Here is a 21938-nt window from a genome sequence, read left to right on the forward strand (position 1 = left end):
TGGCTCACACCTGTAATTCCAGCATTTTGGGACGTCAAGACAGGAGGATTGCTTGAGCCCAGGAGTTCAAGACCAGCCTGGGAAACATGGCAAGACCCCATCTCTAAAAATAAAATATAAAATAAAAAATTTTAAAAAGAATTGCCTTTATATTTTTATAAATATTTATTCTCCCCCTACTCCAATGGGACATGAAAGAAGACCGGTCCCCAAGGGGCCTGCTTGTTAATCTTCTCCCCAACTTGACTATCAGCCCTTTTCTTGAAGAATTTCTATTTCACACTTAACCTTCCCTGTCTTGGGGAACCTCTTTAGAGACATTAATCACGGCAGTATAAATAAATGCATGGGACTTTTGGCCGTTGGGGAAGACATACTTTTTCCAAAATCCCTACCTTCCACATCACAAGGCAAATACTTTTGAAATACTCAATGCCATTATGCTGGGAAGGTTTCTCAAATCTTTTACTTTATTTTAAAGAAAATGGCATAATGAGATTCTGGTTCCCTAATCCACCAACCAGAGGTCTGCTCTGACTGTCCAGAGTCATAAAACATATGATGGGATTTATAATTAAGGAGGTGCAAGTACTGTTTTCACCCATTTAACCCAGATAATTCACTCATCTGAGTGAGAAAAATAAAAGCTGCTATTAAAGTGAAGATAAATCCAGGATTCTATTGAACATGTAGCACAGATTAGAGGACCTGTTCTACCTATCCTAGGCATGAAAGCAAAGAGGAGAAAGAAAATGCAACTAAGTCTCACCTTTTGCAGAGAACTAATGAGCAAAACAGAATTTCAGAGGAATATGTAAAATTACCAAAAACAGGACCATAAAAAGACAGAAGGAAAGAACTGATAAATAACAGCAGGTAGGGAAACCAAGATAAATATTTCCTACCTAAGTCCCTTTCCTAATGTTCTTAATAGAGCAAAGCTACTCCTTTCTGAGGTACTTACTTCAAGCATTGGAATGACCCATCAAAAGGCTTAAAAACGTAAGAAGTATACTGGGCAATGCCACAACTCAGCTCCTCTGTACAAAGCCAGATGAAAATCTCAACATCAAAAACAAAAGCCGGGTTGGGCGCGGTGGCTCACGCCTGTAATCCCAGCACTTTGGGAGGCCAAGGCAGGTGAATCACGAGATCAGGAGTTCAAGACCAGCCTGGTCAAGATGGTGAAACCCTGTCTCTACTAAAAATAACAAAAATTAGTCAGGCATGGTCGCACACACCTGTAATCCCAGTTACTTGGGAGGCTGAGGCAGAAAACTGCCTAAACCTGGGAGGCGGAGGTTGCAGTGAGCCGAGACTGCGCCACTGCACTCTAGCTCTGGGCAACAGAGAGACTCTAATCAAAAAACAAACAAACAAAAAACAAAAGCTAACGCGACAAAATGAGAACACTAATCACCTCTACAAACTATATCAGATTTCATATGAAATGCATTCCCTTTAAAGGAAATCTAAGTTTACCTTTAGAGATTAAACTAAAAATTTTTTTAAATGGAGTTATCCTCTTACTTAGCTACAGATCATTTTCTAACCTAAAAGACAAAGCAAAACACGTAAAACCACTTTTTTAAAAAACCACTTTTTCATTTCATCTTTCCACTGTGAGAAAAAGGGAGTAAGAAAGGGCTAAGGGAAAATGAAACAATATCTGTAGAAAAGCGAACTATTGAGATTAGAAAAAATAAATGTAGGCCAGGTGCGGTCGCTCATGCCTGTAATCCCAGCACTCTGGGAGGCCGAGGCAAGTGGATCACCTGAGGTCAGTTTGAGACCAGACTGACCAACATGGTGAAACCCTGTCTCTACTAAATACAAAAAATTAGCTGGGCATGGTGGCACATTCCTGTAATCCCAGCTACCTGGGAGGCTGAGGCCGGGGAATTCCTTGAACACTGGAAGCAGAGGTTGCAGTGAGCTGATATTACACCATTGCACTCTAGCCTGGGTAACAAGGGTGAAACTCTGTCTAAAAAAAAACTTAAATTAAATTAATACATGTGAGGTAGTTAGCAAACACACATTATGAACCACTATTTTCATTAGTCTATTCTGACTTGGAAGTTTTCCACTCAAATATTTTCTCTACTGTCATCATGAATACTCAGAAAAAAAACTGGCAACAGAAGATTATGAGTAGAATAACGTTCTTAACCCTGTCTTCTCCTTCACTTAGACATAGCATTCACGTTCTAAAAGAAAACACCAAGGTTTTACAGAACCATCCATCCTAAGATGCCAACTAACATCCAACAGGAATTTTATTACCCTCTGTCTTAGAGACAGGCTTCTTTTGGGCAGCTGGACAAACCAACATCACCATCTAATCCTGGTGAACGTTTTGTAACAACACCTTTAGATGGTATCTAGGTCAGTAGATGTGTTTAGTCAATATAAAAAGGTTTGTTTAAAAAGCCAATCTGCTGATTTTGGGATTACAGGTCACTTGCAAAAATCCACCAACCAAAAGTCTGTTTCAACTGTCCAGAGTCATAAAACCAAGTAAAAATCACTATTCAGCCATACTAATACAAAACAGTTATTTCTTGCTTTTACTTTTGACCTAGATAGTAGCTAACTACAGGAAATAGTTTGAATTTGCAGAAATATAACAAACATGATAAAATGTTAACCCATAGCCAAGGCTGGGCATGGTGGCTCATGCCTACAGTTCCAGCACTTAGGGAGGCCAAGACCATTTGAGTACAGAAGCTTGGGAGCCGCCCAGGCAACCTAGTGAGACCACATCTTTAATTAAAAAGCAACAACGGCCGGGCGTGGTGGCTCACGCCTGTAATCCCAGCACTTTGGGAGGCTGAGGTGGGCAGATCACGAGGTCAAGAGATTGAGACCATCCAGGCCAACACAGTGAAACCCCATCTTTACTAAAATACAAAAATTAGCTGGGCATGGTGGCACGTGCCTGTAGTCCCAGCTACTCGGGGGGCTGAGGCAGAATTGTTTGAAGCCAGGAGGCGGAGGTTGCGGTGAGCCAAGATTGTGCCACTGCACTCCAGCCTGGCGCGTGGATAAAGAGTGAGACTCTGTCTCAAACATCAGCAACAACAATAAAACCATAGCCAAAGTTATGCAGCTGACTGACAGAAGAAAACATAGTCCAACTTGATCTTAGTATTCTAGGCACTGAAAGCCTCTGAGGAAGGCAATTCAAAATGAAAAGAATGTGACCTTATGTGTAATGCTCTCAATACACTAACTATTGCTCACCTGGGTAGGTACTAATCTCAGTATCAGCAATGAACTGGTAGCTTCTTCTAGTTATACCTGTACTTTTTGATATCCCAAAAATGTCATGGGGTTAGTTTAACAAGAAATTGTTAATATGACCCTTATTCAGTGAATGTGGAATCACTAAGAAAGACTTTTCTTCTTTACTTACGTATTGGACAAAATTATTTGCAGTCAGATTAAGAGGAGGAAGGCAAGGTGTTGATCAGCATTTTAAATTCTCCCCATCTAAACCAAATCAGGGGTTCATATGCATGGCATTACTCATATAGAAGCATGGTTTATAGCATGTTCATGTGGACCATAACAAAAATAAGTTATAAGCAGGAAGACTACTTACCATCAAAGTGGCTAGAGGGTATGTATATTGCCATCTAAACAGCTATGAAGATGTTAATACTTTGTATTTGTACCAATTAGCTTAATCTGGCTAAAGAGTTCCTTAAATATCTCTAAGCAAACATAAACAATATTCTGAGTCTAAGCTTTTGCCTGTAAAGTTAAATTTAAGCAATATGAAGAGCTTCCAAAAAATAAATTTATTACTGGTCTTCCAGATTTTGTATTAAATTGTGGTACGATGTCCCTCTAAATGGAGGAAACCTGATAGGACTTTAGCCTTTCATCTGACACTCTGCTTTCCAGATAGACTGAAAGAATACCAGAAATTTGCTCAAGAGTCCTTGAGGCAAGTTACCACTGGGCAAGTTATGCTAACACCCGGAAAGGACGAAGGTACCTCTTTGCTGGAGCAGCCCATATCCCATGACATTGACTCACGGAAGCCTTATTTTCTTGATACCTCCCTCCCTGTAGGTTCTAAAGCCCCAGAAATCATCATCTAGCTCAGCAAAGCATACTATCAACATTTCTACTTCTAGAAAGCAGAGAATGGAATGCTGGGCACATAACCATCAATCAAGAAGCCAAGATATGCAAAGAAAGGGGAACCAGCAGAGAACACAAGCTGGGGGAATCAAAGTGCTACCATGTGCACGTGACATCTGTAAAAGACACTAAGATTTGCAGAAAGAATAATCCAAACAACCAAAATGGCTCTTACCAGCTACTACCATTAGTGCAGACGTGGGTGAGGAGGAGGGAGAGGAAGGAGGAAAAGGGAGCAGCTAAGCATTGTCAAAGAGGAAAAGAGGAAGATATGTCTGGCATTCAGTAACATCAGATCAGAAAGGAGGACCATCTGAGCTTTCACTTATGTTCCATAAGTCACTGCTAGCTGGCCCTGACCCTGATCATATCAGTTAACTTCTTGATTTCCAAATCTCTAAGATGAAATAAAAACAACCGATATTTGAAAAGAAATTAATGACATGAAAGCTTACAGATCCTCTTAGGTTTACTGGGTCTCTTTTTTTTTTTTTTTTTTTAAGAAAAATATATTGACACCAAAATAAAGAAAAGGACAAATCCAGTTGCCTGGTTCACATGTTCAACCGTACTTCTCCTCCTCCTCCTCTTCCCTTCCTCCTCCTCCTCCTCTTCCTCCATCCTACTCACGCAAACTCAAAGTCTGAAACAGCTCTTTTCTCTAAAGAGCTCAGCCTGTTGGAAAGAAAGTTTGAGTACTATCTATGCAGGTAAGAAGTAATCAGGATGACAAGGTGGGGGAAAAAAAGAACAGCAGCAAGTCAGAGTCCCATTGGCTTCTGCCTGTCCTGACTGGCAAAAGCAGAAAGCAAAGCCTCAAACCAGTTCTCTGACAGGGCCCAACGCCTCTGCAGCACCCCCGTGTAATTACACACTTGAGTGACTGGACTCTGAAGAAAATTGAAGGCCTGAGCTCCGAACAGCTGCCATTTTCTCTCTCCATCACACCAGCGTGATTACTTGAGAAATGAACAGCCCCGGCTCAAAGCTACTCCAGAATTCTCAGAGGAAATATGGCTCTGTGTTCCAATAATGAGATTCTTAAGGCAAGCGTTACTTACAATCACTCCGCAAAAGGAGCGAGCTGAGCCCCTATATCTTACAAATTAGAATTTAAGAAACCCAGCGACAGTCTTGGACGATCATTACTCTTCTGCTGCTCCAAGGATTCTAGGCTTTGGTCTATATTTAGTGCAGAAAACTGTTAAGTTCTTAAAAAGGTAATCATAATAAAAAGAAAAACTCACCATAATTAGCTTCCTATCGAGGCAAATTCCACCCCATTCTAGGTCCAAACTGGCGGATTCTTCTACCCTCCTCATCATTACCCTTTTCTGCCAGAAAGTCTTGGCTTTATCCAAGTAAGATTTAACAATGCTTTCATTAAATTAAAAAAAAAAAATCTAAATAGTCTTTCTTCCTTCTTTTGAATGAGAAAAAAAATTAGCAAGTTGCCATAGATAACATTTCTTAGCTGAAACCTGTCACCTGGGGGAAGCTGAAATATTACATTGTGCTGACATATATATTTTTCCCTCTCAAATGCGTCTTCTGGTTTCCTCACCATCTAGCTATTCTAGGGTAGCAAAAGCAATGAACTCTCCCTATAATTACATATTTTTTTAAATGGCTATTCTTAAAAATGTTATATGCTTTAGAGTTAACCAGCTAGGCAGATAACTGAATGAGTGGCACTCTTGTTAATCAGAGATGTGAGGTAGATAGTTTCCCTTCATTCTGAAGTATGAAATAAAAAATGGCTGCGAAGATGTATGTTTTTTTCCTCCATGAAAAATGATAGAATTAAGGTACCAGGAATGCCAATTCCACAAAGGGACAAGAAAGAAAACTCTAGGAGTGAAAAGGTGCTACAGTCCCCCAAAAGACAAGCATGCAGCAGCAAGGCAAATGCTCAGGACCACGGGGCGAGGGACTCTAGGAACAGTCCTACTATGCTAATTCCGACAACTCACTCAACCAGAACGTGCTAGGAGTGGAGGCCGTGCAAGTCATCTTTAAAATTCCTTCAGCCCCTAGAAATTCTACCCACTGGCCAAATGCACACTGGCTCTCCTCATACTTGCCAGGCTCACTCCCCGTTCCTACCTCCTACTAACTCTTATATTACTTAAGTTACAGGGACAAAAATCATACATTTACTACCAATACAATAATCCGAGCTTAGATTTCAATATAAATAAAAAGGGATCAGTGAAGATGCAGAATACATTTAAATTTCTCTGGTTGGGGAGGAGCAGTGCTGGATTTCTTTTTTTTCTTTTTTAAGTTTCACATGAGAGCCATTGCTTATGTCTATGGAAGAAGAGTTAAAATTAAGAGTATACTGGCTAAATAAGATGAAATTTTAAAGCTACCATCATGAGGACCACAGGAATGGTAAGGCACGGGGCATTTCTAAACAGTTAGGAGATTTAAGTTCCTGTGTATGACTATATGCATAATGGCCAGAATAGTCCTTTTCTCACTAGAGCAGGTTCCTTCAGACCAAGGACAAAGGTAGATGTGAGAAACTGTTAATCCACAGCTCAAGCCCCACTCATTCCATAATTACAAAAGGCAGCAGTTTTTCCTCTGACCACAGCCATCAGAAGGAAAAAATGCTTTTTGCATATCATCCACTGTCCTTACGAGTTCTGAAAAATGCTACTCACAATAAGCATTGTGACCAGAAGATTCTTCTTGGTGACTTGAGCATGAGAGAAGATGTAGTTCAGTACAGTGTTCATGTCACTTTTGTTCTCTTCCCGGAGGGCGAATACACATTTGTCATAGTGACCTGCATGCCATGAAAAAAACTGGTTCTCACCTGTGTATAAATGTTCACATATACATGCTATTTGTTTTGTACTATCTATAATTTATGAGACAAGCAGTGAGAAGAAACATCTTAAGGATTTTCTTAGATAAATTTGTACAGAAACTGGCAACGTGATTTGGTAAAAGGAATACTGGACTAGGAGTCAGGCAATTTGTATATAAGATCTGGGTTCGAGGCCTAGCTCTTTTAGCAATTTACTGTATGCTCCTGAGAAAATAATTTTACCTTTCTGGGCCTCCATTTTATTTAATTTTTTAAAAATTGGGGAGATGGATGTGCCTTAAAGACTGAAGGGTTGGAGATAACTCCAACCCCAGTCTTACTCTAAACTCTCTCATGATTTCCTTAGAAAAGAAAGTACGGCTGTTTAAAAAGCAATGTAAATATCATTAAACTTGATTATTTTTAAGGTCTCCCCCAGAGCTTGAGATTCTGTTTCCATGTTTGACTCACAGAAAATAGTTCACCCTAACCAGTAACAACAGTTTTAGCTAAAAAAATAAAACCACACCAAACTTAGCAATATCCATGAGAAGTGTGGCTGCTACCCCTGGAATCAACATTTTCTTCTTTGAGTCCTTGAAACAGCTAAGCAATGCCTCGGAACGCCAAATCCAACCCAAGGTATAGATCAAGGAGAACCTTGCATTAAGTCAAAAGGTCTGTAGGGAGACTAAAGTTATGCATATTTTCACTTGCCTTCCATAAGGCCACTAGGGGCAGGTTAGTTCTGAGTAGGAAAGCTATGTTTTACAACAGAAGCATAAGCCTCTGGTACACTACAGTGATATCTACCATGGGATATAAGTAATATTCAGTTCTTTAGAAAACAGCTTACCTCAGAATTAAATTTCCAAGTAAAGAAGAATTAGTATCTGAATATTCTCAAGGGTCAGAATTTTATGAAATCATGAAAATAGTAAAGGATTATCACCTCAGTTCAGATTCCACGTTAGGTTACAAACCGGAACAGTGGCATTCAAACTGCAGTATCGTGGTTTCCTAGAATACTGAGTAGCTTGGACCACGGTAACCAGGCTTTTAACTGTTTTAAATATTAGAGATTGACATAAGAATTTTTTTTTCACAAATGAAACTATATTTGAAAAACAATGGACTACAATATCCAGAGAGTTGCCAATTTCATAAAAGACACATTCTGACCAAAAGAGAAGCTGTTTAAAAGTTAGCTGTTCTGTATTAATATTTTCCTCTACCAAGACTTAGCTTTGAAGTGACAACACAAATACACTTTGGCAGTAGGACCAGGGGAAATAAAAATAATACATTTACCCAGGATGAGGAGAGACATTCACAGAAAGAAAGCAATGATACTTCTTTTTTTGACTTTGAAGATCTTGCATACCAAGATACACTTTTTAAAAAATGTTTAATAGGCCAAGTGCGGTGGCTCACACCTGGAGTCCCAGCACTTTGGGTGGTCGAGGAGAATGGATCACTTGAGGTCAGGAGTTCGAGATCAGCCTGGCCAACATGGTGAAACCCTGTCTCTACTAAAAATACAAAAATTAGCCAGGCATGGTGGCGCACACCTCCAGTCTCAGCTACCCAGAAGGCTGAGGTAGGACAATCACTTGAATCTAGGAGGCGGAGGTTGCAGTGAGCCAAGATCACACCACTGCACTACAGCTTCAGTGTCAGAGTGAGACTCTGTCTCAAACACACACACACACACCCCAAAACAAAATGCCTAATTATGAAATATATAAACAGAATATATAAAACATATGGTATCAGTTGAAATAAGTACCCATATGTTATTTTAAAGCTATTAAATTTTAATAGAACATCTTTAGTATCTTTGAAGACTCCTCCACAGAAACAACTACTAAGCTGAATTTTATGTTAACTATTCTTTTGCGTTTCTTAACTTTTATCATCAAGGTATGTATAGTTTAATTTTCCTGGTTTTGAACCTGAAAACAATGGAATCACTGTACCATTTCTTTTTCATAACATTGTAGTTTCGAGATTCATCCTTTTGTTCAGTGTATGCCTTGGGCATCCATTTTCACTGCTGTATAGTAATACATGGTAGCGATACTTCAATGATCTGCTCTACCTATGTATATTTAGATTGTTTCTTGTCTTTTTTGAGGTTACGAACAGTGCTGTCACAAACAGTCCTCTATATGTCTCCTAGCAAACATGCAATAGTTTCTCTAGCATACGTTTTCTATGAGTAAAATTACTAGGTTAAAGAATACAAATAGGCTGGGCTCGGTGGCTCAAGTCTGTAATCCCAGCACTTTGGGAGGCCGAGGCGGGTGGATCACGAGGTCAAGAGATCCAGACCATCCTGGTCAACGTGGTGAAACCCCGTCTCTACTAAAAATACAAAAAACATTAGCTGGGCATGGTGGCGCGTGCCTGTAATCCCAGCTACTCAGGAGGTTGAGGCAGGAGAATTGCCTGAACCCAGGAGGCGGAGGTTGCAGTGAGCCGAGATCGCGCCATTGCACTCCAGCCTGGGTAGCAAGAGTGAAACTCCGTCTCAAAAAAAAAAAAAAAAGAATACAAATAATTTCAACTTTATTAAGTACTGACCAACTATTACCCAAAGTGGCAAACCAATTTGTACTTCATGTACAGAAGCAATGAAGATGATGATGTGACTTTTAAATTTTTGCCAATTTCATTGTGGTTTTGGTTCATATGTCTCTAATTACTAATGGGATTGAGTATCTTTCTGTAAGTTTATGTATTATTTGTACTTCCTCTTCTGTAAAATATCTTTCTATATCTTTTGCTCAGTTTTCTATTAGGATGTCTTTAACTTGGTGATTCATAGCAATTCTCTAGATACTTCTAATTCTTTTTTAGGTATATACTTTGTAAATATCTTCTCATACTTTATAGCTTATATTTTCAGTCTCTTTTTGGAGACAGTGTCTTTCTCTGTCACCACGGCTGAAGTGCAGTGATGTGATCATGGCTCACTGCAGCCTCAACCTCCCCAGGCTTAGGTGATCCTCCATCCCGAGCCTCCCAAGAAGCTGGGACTACAGGCACACACCACTACACCCGGCTAATTTTTGTATTTTTTGCAGAGATGGGGTCTTGCTATGTTGCCCAGGCTGGTCTTGAGCAGTCTGCCAGCCTCAGCCTGCCAAAGTGCTAGGATTACAGGCTTTTCAGTCTCTTTATGGTGTATTTTGATGAACAGAATTTCTTGAGTGGGGTTTAAGTAATCAACCTTTCAACAAAATCTTCCTATCCTGAGATTATAATAATACTCTTCTAAACATTTAATAGCTTCACCTCTTTAGTACATATTTAAGTCTTTATCAGGAATTGATTTTTGTGTATAGGTATAAGATAGAGATTCCATTTCTTTCCTTTTTTCTTAAAAATAACCCATTGTGCTAGTATTATCTACTGAAAAAAAATCCATCCTTTCCTCATGATCTACAATGCCTCGTCTATTGTAAAATAAGTTTTCATATATGGGTGAATCTGTTTCTGGGCCACTGTGTTCCATTGATCTATAAAGCTGTCCCTATACCTATATCATACTTTCTTAATTAATATGGCTTTATATTAAATATTGATATCTGATTGGGAGAACTTGTATTTCTTTGGAAGTATCTTGGTTATTGTAAGACTTGTCTTTTACGGAAATTTTAGAATTAGCACTACAAATACCCTAACAGAATTTTTATTGAAATATCAATCTACAGATGAATTTAGGAAGAATCAGCACCTAATAAATAGTGTACATTCCAATTTAAGACCTTGATAATTTATTTAAATCTTCTTTACTACTATAATCTTCTTGATTATAATTTTCTCCAAAAGAGGCTTGCACACTTTTTGTTACATTTACTCCTTAGTATTTCATCTTTTTGGTTGCTGTTTTATCAACTAATTAATTAATTATTTAGAGATAGGCTCTTGCTCTGTTGCCTGGGCTGAGTGAAGTGATCCAATCATAGCTCACTTCACCTTTGAAACCCTAGGCTCAGGCAATCCTCTTGTTTCAGTCTCTTGAGTAGGTAGGACTATAGGCATGTGCCACCCTGCCTGGCTGTTTTTAATTTTTTGCAGCAATGGGATCTTACTATGTTGCCCAGGATGGTCTCAAACTCCTGGCCTCAAGCAATCCTCCTCTCCTGGCCTCCCAAAGTGCTGAGATTATAAGTAGGAGCCACTATAACCAGCCTGCTATTTTCAATGGTATTTTTTCCCCTCTGAACTGCTTTTCTTTCTTTTTTTTTTTTCCTCTTTTTCTTTCTTTATTGAGATGGAGTCTTGCAGTGATGCCAGGCTGGAGTGCAGTGGTGTGATCTTGGCTCACTGCAACCTCCACCTCCTGGGTTCAAGCGATTCTTGAGTAGCTGGGACTACAGGCACATGCCACCACACCCAGCTAATTTTTGTATTTTTAGTAGAGATGGGGTTTCACCATGCTGGCCAGGATGGTCTCAATCTCTTGACCTTGTGATAGCCTGCCTCAGCCTCCCAAAGTGCTAGATCTAAACAACTGCTCTACTGTAAACAAATAAAGTTGAATTTTGTATGTTGACTTTCAGATTTGGTAATCATGTTAGATTTTAAATAATTTAATAATAAATCTGTGAATCCTTTGAGGCTTTCTAAATAGACACCCTACCATATCTAACAGTGGCAGATTTATTGCTTTACTACTTTCTAGCTCTTAAAGCCTTTAATTCTTTTTCTTGTCTTACTGTACTGGCCAGGGCATCCATTATAGAAGTAGTGACAGCAGGCATCCCTGTCTTATTACTAATCTTAAAGAGAATGCTTTCAACTTGCCATAATGCATGATGTGTCTTGCAGATTTTTCTGTGGATCCCCTTTACAAGATTTTTAAAGTTTAATTTTACTCCCAGTTTCCAAGAGTTTGTCATGAATGGATGTTAAATTCTGTCAAATGCTCCCTCTCCATATTCTGTTAGATGATGAGCATGTTTTTCCTCCTTTCATCTATTTCATGATAAATTATATTAATTGACCTCCAGATTGATCAACCTTGCATGAGTAGGCTAAAGGCAACTTGGTTGTAATGTATTATTTTATACATTGCTGGATGCGGTTTGCTAATATCTACATGAGGACTTTTGCTAGTCATGAGTGGCATAGGCTGCTTTTAAAGGAAGTGAAAGGGAGCAAATGTTTCAAATTTCAGATAATGTTTCAAATTCTGTGGTGTTTCACTGCCATCTTGTGGCAGAAAGCAATGTCATCAGTACACAGCTTTAAAATTTTAGCCAAATTTCACTCTTACAGACGACGTAAAATTTAGTGAAACTCTTCAGAGAAAGCCAGGGATAAAGTCTAACTAAATGATATACTAAAAAGTACTGGAAAATCTGAGCTAGCTCTTCCCAGATGCCTCCGGTTCAATTCATGGATTAGCTGCTGAGAATCAAGTTGTTCCGGTATGGGTTTCTCAATTTCAGCCTGTGATGACTCAATCAACTCACAGTATACAAGGTCAACAAGATGTCAATAGGAATGGTAATCTCTATTAGAAAAATTTCCTTGGCCCTTCCTCAGAAGCACACTGGATTTCTAATTTCATCAAGCTGTGTTTTGTTGTTCATTCTTTAGTGCTAGTAGATGTAGAGGTTTATTTTTTAAGGGAGTGGTGATAGGAGAGAGAGTTTATTAATGAGAAGTATTGGTGACAGGAAAGGGCTTAGTTCTAACATAGTCTGAAAGGGATAGCTTGGGTTGGTTATCAGAATCAAAGCTTTCTTAGCTAGAGAGTCCTTAGGAAGAGGCTTACCATTCTGGAATTGTGTCTCTACTCGCAGGTACTGCCGGAGCAGATCCATCACCACAGCCTTCATGTGGCCTCGGATGCCACTTCGGTACCTAGGCAAATAGAAAGTCTCCTCTGAAAAACCTGACAAGCCAACACTATTAAATAATAAACCCAAAGGACAAATTTACCTCCACAACTTTCCAACTGAACTGCTTTCCCCCTGAATAAAGAACAGCCTAAAATGAACTACAAAATTAACTTACATTCTAAGCCTAAAAGAAATCTCACCACAGACAAGACCTTTTTTAAAAAAGAAGACAACAAAAACCTGCACAGCCCCACCTACCAACACCTTGATTCAGTTTCTAACTGCTAAGTAGAAATTATCATCATACTCTTGAAATGGCTGAGATATCTGAAAAATTTATAAGTATCTTAAAATTAAAAGTGCTCTGTGAGGCAGGGTGCTGTAGGTAACACATGTAATCCCAGAACTTTCAGAGGCCAAGGCAGGAGCATTGCTTGAGCCTAGGAGCTCCAGACCAGCCTGAGCAACATGGCAAAACCCTATATATAAAAAAAAAAAATATTAAAAAATTAGCCAAGTATGATACCATGTGCCTATAGTCCCAGCTACTCAAGAGGCTAAGGTGGAAGGATCGCTTGATTCTGGGAGGCAGACGTTGCAGTGAGCTGAAATTGTGCTACTGTACTACAACCTAGGTGATGTGTGAGACCCTGTCTCCAAAAGGTAAGTAAACAAATAAATAAAAATGCTCTGTGACTATCCCTTTAGTATTAACAGCAACAACCACAATTACTTTTGCACAAACCTAATACAATTGGCTCCATAATCTAAGAAAAAAAAATGTCATACTGGGCCCTGTACCAGAAGAAAAATTAGGAGCATCATCAAAATGGCAAGGTAAAATAAAACAACACTATTTCTGTACCTTAATAATTGACAGGCCAGATGCAGTGGCTCATGCCTGTAATCCCAACAGTTAGGGAGGCTGAGGTGGGTGGATCATTTGAGCCCAAGAGTTTGAGACAAGCCTAGGCAACATGGCACAACCCTGCTTCTTCTAAAAATATAAAAATTAGCTGGATGTGGTGGTACATGCCTGTAGTCCCAGCTACTCGGGGGTTGAAACAGGAGGATCACTTGAGCCTCAGGAGGTTGAGGCTGCAGTAAGCCATGACTGAGCCATTGCACTTCAGCCTGGGCGACACAGTGAGATCCTGTCTCAAAAAATAATATAATAATAAATAATTGACAAGAAAAAATGTAGAATATTAAGAAGTCAGAAATATTGAGCATGAGAGTTAGCTCACAATTCTAAGATATTTAGAAGATACAAGGTACTTTCTAAGACATAAGGTGCTTTCTAATTTCTTGAAGACAAATCTGAGGTAAATCTCTTGGTAACTACTTAAAAGAAAGGAAGGCATGAGCATGGACAGGTCTGGGAATCTGAAGTTACAAGTTACTACCTCTGCACCAGTTGGACAATGCTCTGAGTATTCATAAAGAAGACTTCCCGTTCAGATTTCCGGTTCAATGTAGCTGCATGGCTATCTAGGATGTTGGCAATCTAAGGTATAAAAAAGGGAAAAAAATGAGGCCCAACCCAACAAAGGGCCCCAAAGCATTAGCCTCTATAGCATCAGAACTAGGAATCTTCTTGTTATAACATGACAATTCCCATCTCTCACATGTTGGCAGCAGCTGGAAGTTACTGAGCATAGTTTATATTATATAGGGGCTCATGTTAAATAAACAAGCAGATTTCATCCCTTGTTACCCTTTCCCAGATGAATTAATGACTACATTACAGAAACTATTATCTTACCAAGATCTGTTCAAGGTCAAGATCTAAACTTCACTCCCCACTTGTCTAACTATATTCCCTACATGTACATCTGCTTTATGGGTAAAGAGTAAAGATACTCCCAAGGTAGTAAGAATGTCTCTGAAATAAAACTACCAATAGGCCATGCGTGGTGGCTCACACCTGTAATCTCAGCACTTTGGGAAGCCAAGAAGGGAGGATCACTTGAGCCCAGGAGTTCAAAACCAGCCGGGGCAACATAGTGAGATATCGGTCTCTATAAATATTTTTTAAAAATTAGCTGGGCATAGTGGTGCACATCTGTAGTCCCAGCTACTCGGGAGGCTGAGGTAGGATGATCCATTGCGCCTATGGGGTAAAGGTTACAGCGAGCCATGACTGCACCACTGCACTCCAGCCTGGGCAACAGAGTGAGACTCTGTCTCAGAAATAAATAAAACAGCCAGGCATGGTGTCTCACACCTGTAATCCCAGCACTTTGGGAGGCCGAGGTGGGTGGATCATGAGGTCAGGAGATCAAGACTATCATGGCCAACACGGTGAAACCCCATCTCTACTAAAATTACAAAATTTAGCGGGGCATGGCAGTATGTGCCTGTAATCCCAGCTACTCAGGAGGCTGAGGCAGAGGAGTCACTTGAACCCAGGAGGCGGAGGTTGTGGTGAGCTGAGATAGCACCACTGCACTCCAGTCTAGCGACAGAGCTAGAATCTGTCACAAAAAGTAAATAAATAAATAATACTACTAACATTCCTCTGCCTTCAATTCAGGAAAATACCTCTAATTAGAGAATAGCCCGGGAACAAAGCTATATGGCCTGCATGGCCCAAGTGTGCTCTTCTCATAACTACAGATACGTTATACTTCACATACAGTACTTTCACTACTGGGTTTGTACACTGAGGTAGTTTTGTGAAGAATACAATGCTTAAAAGTATACAAGTACAACATCTAAAAAGTAAGAAAGATACAAATAGGAAGGAATCCTACAATATGAACTTGAGCATTGTTAGCCAGAAAAAAATAAAGATAGTGTTAACCTATAAATACCTGCTGGCTGGGAAACTGACAGAGGACTGATGTGATGTTGCTAGCATACTGAGCCATTTCCTTCTTGATAGACTTCTCCACATTGGGGGGAATGCGGCCAGACACACTGGTCATGATATCTTGCAATTCTAGGAGAGGCAGGGAAGGATCTCTAAGGGTTTTCATCAATCGCTCTACCCAGTCTTTCACCTAAAAAGAAAGCATTGGTAAAACAGGACCCAAAGTTAACATAATTCCCCCAAATAAAAAGATATACAGTTGTCATTTATGTGGGAAATTGGTTCCAGGACCACCTCTCATATAAGAAAATCTATACATACTTGAGTCCTGTGGAACCCATGTATATGAAAAGTTGTGGGCTCCATATCCCAAAAATACTGTAATTTTAACCCATGTTTGGCTGAAAAAATCCACAGAAGTGGACCCACAGAGTTCAAAACTGTGTTGTTCATGAGTCAACTATATCTGAGTTCACTATCATGTACTATTTTTTTTCAATATAAAATTTATATAATTTTCAATAGAGATAGGGTCTTGCTATGTTGACCAGGCTGGTCTCAAACTCCTGGCCTCAAGCAATCTTCCCATCTCAGTCTCCCAAAGTGGTAGGATTACAGGTGTGAGCCACCACACCTGGCCAACTATCACATAGTACTTTGAAATTGCCATGTAAGCATCCAACATTGCCCCATTCTCCAGTTTCTCGAGAGGGAAAAAAAAAAGGAGTAATCACAATTAAATGTGAAGTCTATGACAAGGACAAGAAACATGGATTCTTAATTTCCAGTTTAACGGAACATAGAAAAAAAAAAAAAGGATTTAAAGATCTCAAGTCCCATAACTGAAGGTGGGAGAGTTTTAGGCCAAACAGCTTTCTTTTCTTCCCTCTTAAACAATCATTATGAGACTTTCAACTGTTTTGGAGAATAGGTGCCCTATTTGTACATCCCTTCTCCAAAAGACGTGATTCATACCTTGCAGCTAAAGAAAGGATCTGGAAGGCAGTATCCATTCATTACATTGACCAGATTATCCAGGACATAATGGAACACTCGATGGAGTTTCTCGCCCCTGAGTGCCGTGCTCTGGATCCGTGGCAGACTACCCGTGTGAAGCTCAGCCTGTCAACCCCAACAAGAGATCATGTCATCTACTACTTTTGATCTATGGTACAAACACACCACTGCAACTTAAGAGTCATCATTCAAAATCGAGACATCCTTTTACCATACCCAGCTACCAGGAGGGAAGTCAATGGAGGAAACATTATAAGGAAATTATGGAATCTTAGTATTACAGTAACTCTTGCAAACTCTAGTTCCATAATACTACAGGTACAAATACAAGGCATAAGATTAATAGGGGACAAAGCTAAAGAAAACACTGGTAAACCAAGCACTGAAATAACTTGCCTCTCCAAACCACCAAGTTCTTTAGCTCTTAGACAGCAATATTTGGAGTGCCTTCCTACTCACCTGCTGAACCTTGCTGGGGTTGTCCAATTGCATTTTGGCTATTACACAGCCAGGGTCAAGAGCTGCTCCAGGTCGCTTGACGTAATGGATACAGCCAGACTCCGCAGCTGTTAAGGTCATCACCATCTTCATTACCTATAGTGAAAAATAAATTAGAGTCTAAACGGTTTTTACACACATGAATGCTTAAAAGAGGTCAATTTTTCCCTTAGCATCTAAGTTCGGCCACAGCTAATTCAACCCAGAAAAAAATGGGAATTTACCAACATCTCCTAGGGACTATCAAGGTGGGCAGTTAGAAAATCTCTCAGTACCTCACTTTAGGAATTAGTAACAGTTATTGACATTCCTCATTTCTTACTTTTAAATCCATTTTGGCATAATTTATGATTTTACTTGTTTTGTACTTGGAAAGTGAGGAACAATTTAATCTCTTCATACCAGTGAATCCAATTTAAGACATCTAGGCCAATTGCTAAGGATCATTCTTCACTCCTCTTTCTCCCTTACCTACCAATCACCAACCCATCCGTGTATATCTTCTAAATCTTTCTCAAAAATCTTCCTCTCTTGCCATCTCTTCGGGTAAGGCCTTCTTCATCTCTGGGCCAAAGTACTTCAAAGGCCTCCTAAGAGATTTAGCTACTTGCTATATACCTCCAGCAAGGTCACTAAAAGCAATCATTCTAGAGCCCAAATCTCATCATACTAGTTTTCCACTTAAATTGTTCAGAGATTACTCACTGCCTCCAGGATAGTGTAAACTTATTAGTATATGGCTTATAAGATCCTTCATAACCTCACATTCAAGATTTCACATTACTTCTTTATCATCTTTGCTTGTCCCTCCCCATTAAAGCTTAGTCTATGCTCAAGCCACACCAATACATTTTGCAGTTCCCTAAATACACTGTGCTCTCTTGCTTCTGCCTGTGTACATGCTATTCCTTCAATGTGAAGCACTCTTCCCTGCCCTTCTTCACCTGCTCTATTACTATCTATCTTTCAAAACTAAGATCAAATGTCTCTTCATTCAGAGTATCTTCCCATATAAGCTTACTTTGATTTGGGTTAAGTGACCCTCTGCACTCTATGCTTAGCTCTCTTAAAATTAATCATATTCATTACTTGTCTGTTTTGTGCCCAAGTTCCATGTATCTTCTCTAGATAGCTAGCAGTTAGCACGCATAACATTCCATAAGCGCTAATACCTAGTATCTATTTTTAGAGCTAGAGATTCCTCATTTGCCAAAGTGTTTTTATGTGTTTTAAAAATCTTAAGGTTCATACTTCCAATTAAGCCAACTGACGTGTCTTTTTCATTCTTATTTCCATTCTGTTATCTTTTTTTTTTTTTTTTTTTTTTAAGAAATAGGGTGCTGACTTGTGGCCGAGCTGGAGTACGGTGGTACAATTACCATTCACTGCCACTTGAATTCCTGGGCTCAAGGGATCCTCCCGCTTTAACCACCAGAGTGGCTGGGACTGCAGGCATGTGCCACTGTACCATGTTAATTTTTTAATTTTTTGTAAAGTCAGGGTCTCACCATCTTGCCTGGGTTAGTCTCAAACACCTGAGTACAAGTGATCTTCCTGCCTCAGCCTCCCAAAGTGCAAGCATTACAGGCATAAGCCACTGCACCCAGCCTCCTTTCTGTCACTTTTCAGTCTTAGTCCAACCCAGTCAACCCTTTTCCTACCCTCTCCTCCCATGATTCCACAGTCCATTCACCACCCTGACCTCAATCTCAGCATAGCACTGGCCAGCAAACACATGACCTCCATCTTCTACAATGTACTGGATTAACTTCCCAGCAGAAGGTGAGCGCATCACCGATGGGTCATTTTCCTTCTCAAACACACAGGTTTTATTGCCAATAGTGATGCGATATCTAGGAGACAAGTGGAAGTATGTAAGCTAATAAAGCACCTCAGAATGTAAAGAAGAATGGTAGAGAAAAAAATCCTGAGATTTTACACACACACACACACACACACACACACACACGACATTCACTGCATCTTTGTTTACAATGTCAAGTAACAAAAATTTCCTTCAATAAGAATCAGATTAAGAAAATTATAGTACAATCACATAATGGAATACTATATGACTATTAAAAATAACAAGTACCACCATTTAAAAAAACACACACACAGATATTGATGATGTAATAGCTAACATTTCTTGAACCCTAGCTATGTTGTGGCAATGTTCTACACATTTTCAACATGTTAATTCATTTCATTCTCATAATATCATAACCAATGTTCAATATTTGTATTTAAAGAAAATATATTTAAAGGAAAAACAATGTGTACACGAATGTAATTTGTATAGGCATATCTAAAATCTCTACACAAATACATAGGAAACTTCTAACAGTAGTTACTTATAAAGAAAGGAACTTACTTTTCATTGTCCACATACACTGGAGTGGTAGGGAGACACATTTTTAATTGTAAACACTATTATACTTTTGATATTTTTAAGTGCATGTACTATTTTTAACTACAAATGAGTACCAATAAAAGCCTGGAAAAATCTCAAGAGCTAGTAACTAATAAGCGATAAGGCTAATAAGATGACCAGCAAATGGACCTCAAACAGCCACTTACCTATCCACTTCCTCCTTCATATACGTGGTGTAACTGCTGCCATCATAGGACAAGAGCAGTCCACCGTCGCTCAGCCGATGTACATCTACTTCTACACATGAGCCATTCATAATCACCACATAGGAGTTGGGGGACTGTCGAGTCACCTGCAGAGAATGAGAATGAGGGTGAGTGTATCCCTTCTAGTTGCAGCTCCAAACAAAATTTGAATGCTTCAAAAATTCAGATAAGAAAGATCTGTCAGGAGGAAGAAAATACATGGCACTGATGCTATTTGCATCAGTGTCTGTGGGCGCGGCTCAGTCCTGCTGTGAGCAAAGAGGGCAACCTCAGTTTTTCCCAGCTGTGGCTGTTCCCTGTCTCTCCTTTATCTTGGTGGCATATGTCAAGTTGAGGAACAACAAAAAAGTTTTCATAGAAGAACAAATGCTGCTGACACAAACAATGACTATAATTTCACTAACACCCCCATCCCTGCATTATATCAAACTTTTTCTCCTGCCTCTCAACCTAAAGAAAGATAGCTTAAAAAGCAAGGTGCAAGCAAGCTCCAATGAGGTTCAGCATACCTTAAGTACATATTTGACTCCCTCATAGATAAGTTCAACATCTACTGTATTCAGAAGTGTATGAGCAGAAAGGACTTGACCCCTGAAAGAACAACAACGAGACAGACACTTACTACAAAGTTCTAACAGTTAATAAGGAAATCTAAAAGATTATCGACTGTACCATTTCCTAGAATAATAAAAAACTAGAAAAACCTAAATGATCTTTTTTTTTTTGAGATGGGGTCTTGCTCTATCGCCAGGCTGGAGTGCAGTGGTGTGATCTCGGCTCACTGCAACTTCTGCTTCCCGGGTTCAAGCAATTCTCCTGCCTCAGCCTCCTAAGTAGCTGAGACTACAGGCATGTGCCACCACGCCCAGCTAATTTTTGTATTTTTAGTAGAGACAGGGTTTCACCATGTTGGCCAGGATGGTCTCGATCTCTTGAGCTCATGATCCGCCCGCCTCAGCCTCCCAAAGTGCTGGGATTACAGGCATGAGCCACCACGCCCAGCCCTAAATGATCATTTGAAAGGAATTGATCACATCAATTATGAAAGAAACATATAATGGATTTTTTTTTTAATTAGAGTAAAATACATATTACATTTGTCATCTTAACCATTACAAAATGTACAGTTCTATAGTGTTGGGGATATGGACACTATTGTGCAACCAATCTCCAGGACTTTTTCAACTGTCAAAAGCGAAACTCTGCATCCATTAACAACGCCCCATTTCCCCCTCCCACCAGTCCCTTGTAACCATCATTCTACTTTCTAGTTCTATCAGTATGACTACTTTTGATACCCCACATATGTAAAACCACATAGTATTTGTCTTTTTGTGACAGGCTCAATTCACTTGCCCTAATGTCCTTAAGATCTACGTATGTTTTAGCATGTGTCAGAATTTCCTTCCTCTTTAAGGCTGAATAATATTCTATTGTATGTATATGCCACATTTTGTTTATCCAGTCACCCATCAACAAACCTCTAAGTTGCTTCCATCTTGTAGCTACTGTGAATAATCTTTCTATGAATGGGACTGTACAAGTATCTCTTTCAGACCCTGCTTTCAATTATTTCAGAATACCCACAAGTGGTATTATCAGATCATATGGTAATTCTATTTTTAATTTTTGAGCAACAGCAATACCATTTTTCAATAGTGGCTGCATCATTTTACATTCATATCAAGAGTGCACAAGTGGGCATCCTAATGGGTGTGAGATGATATCTCATTATGGTTTTGATTTGATTTACTTAATGTTTAGTGATGTTGGGCATGTTTTCATATATGCAACAAAATATACAGACATTAAAAAGATGTGAACTAATAAACACTTATAAAAACATATACTACTGTTGGCCGGGCATGGTGGCTCACACCTGTAATCTCAGCACTTTGGGAGGCTGAGGCGGGCAGATCATGAGGTCAAGATATAGAGACCATCCTGGCCAACATGGTGAAACCCCATCTCTACTAAAAAATATAAAAATTAGCTGGGTGTGGTGGTGGCACATGCCTGTAGTCCCAGCTACTCGGAAGGCTGAGGCAGAATTGCTTGAACCTGGGAGGCAGAGATTGCAGTGAGCTGAGATTGCGCCACTGCACTCCAGCCTAGCTCCTGGCAACAGAGCAAG

At 39.6% G+C, this 21938-nt stretch overlaps 1 protein-coding gene across 9 annotated transcripts in view; it reads right to left on the reverse strand.

Moving 5' to 3' along the window:
• The window catches only part of ACACA (acetyl-CoA carboxylase alpha), a 324534-nt gene that overhangs the window by 144016 nt on the left and 158580 nt on the right, over positions 1–21938 (reverse strand). For all 9 annotated transcript variants that reach the window (XM_017539866.2, XM_037742496.1, XM_037742495.1 and 6 more), the window contains 9 exons: positions 20314–20395; positions 19745–19890; positions 18867–19017; positions 17126–17260; positions 16625–16771; positions 15651–15839; positions 14241–14341; positions 12768–12856; positions 6828–6952 (listed from right to left, as the gene is read on the reverse strand). In XM_017539866.2, coding sequence (XP_017395355.1) covers positions 6828–6952; positions 12768–12856; positions 14241–14341; positions 15651–15839; positions 16625–16771; positions 17126–17260; positions 18867–19017; positions 19745–19890; positions 20314–20395 — 1165 coding nt within the window. The remainder of the gene's footprint in view (positions 1–6827; positions 6953–12767; positions 12857–14240; positions 14342–15650; positions 15840–16624; positions 16772–17125; positions 17261–18866; positions 19018–19744; positions 19891–20313; positions 20396–21938) is intronic.

The sequence above is a fragment of the Cebus imitator genome, unplaced genomic scaffold (genome assembly GCF_001604975.1).
Source record: "Cebus imitator isolate Cc_AM_T3 unplaced genomic scaffold, Cebus_imitator-1.0 Scaffold121, whole genome shotgun sequence".
In the NCBI taxonomy this organism is placed as follows: Eukaryota; Metazoa; Chordata; class Mammalia; order Primates; family Cebidae; genus Cebus; species Cebus imitator.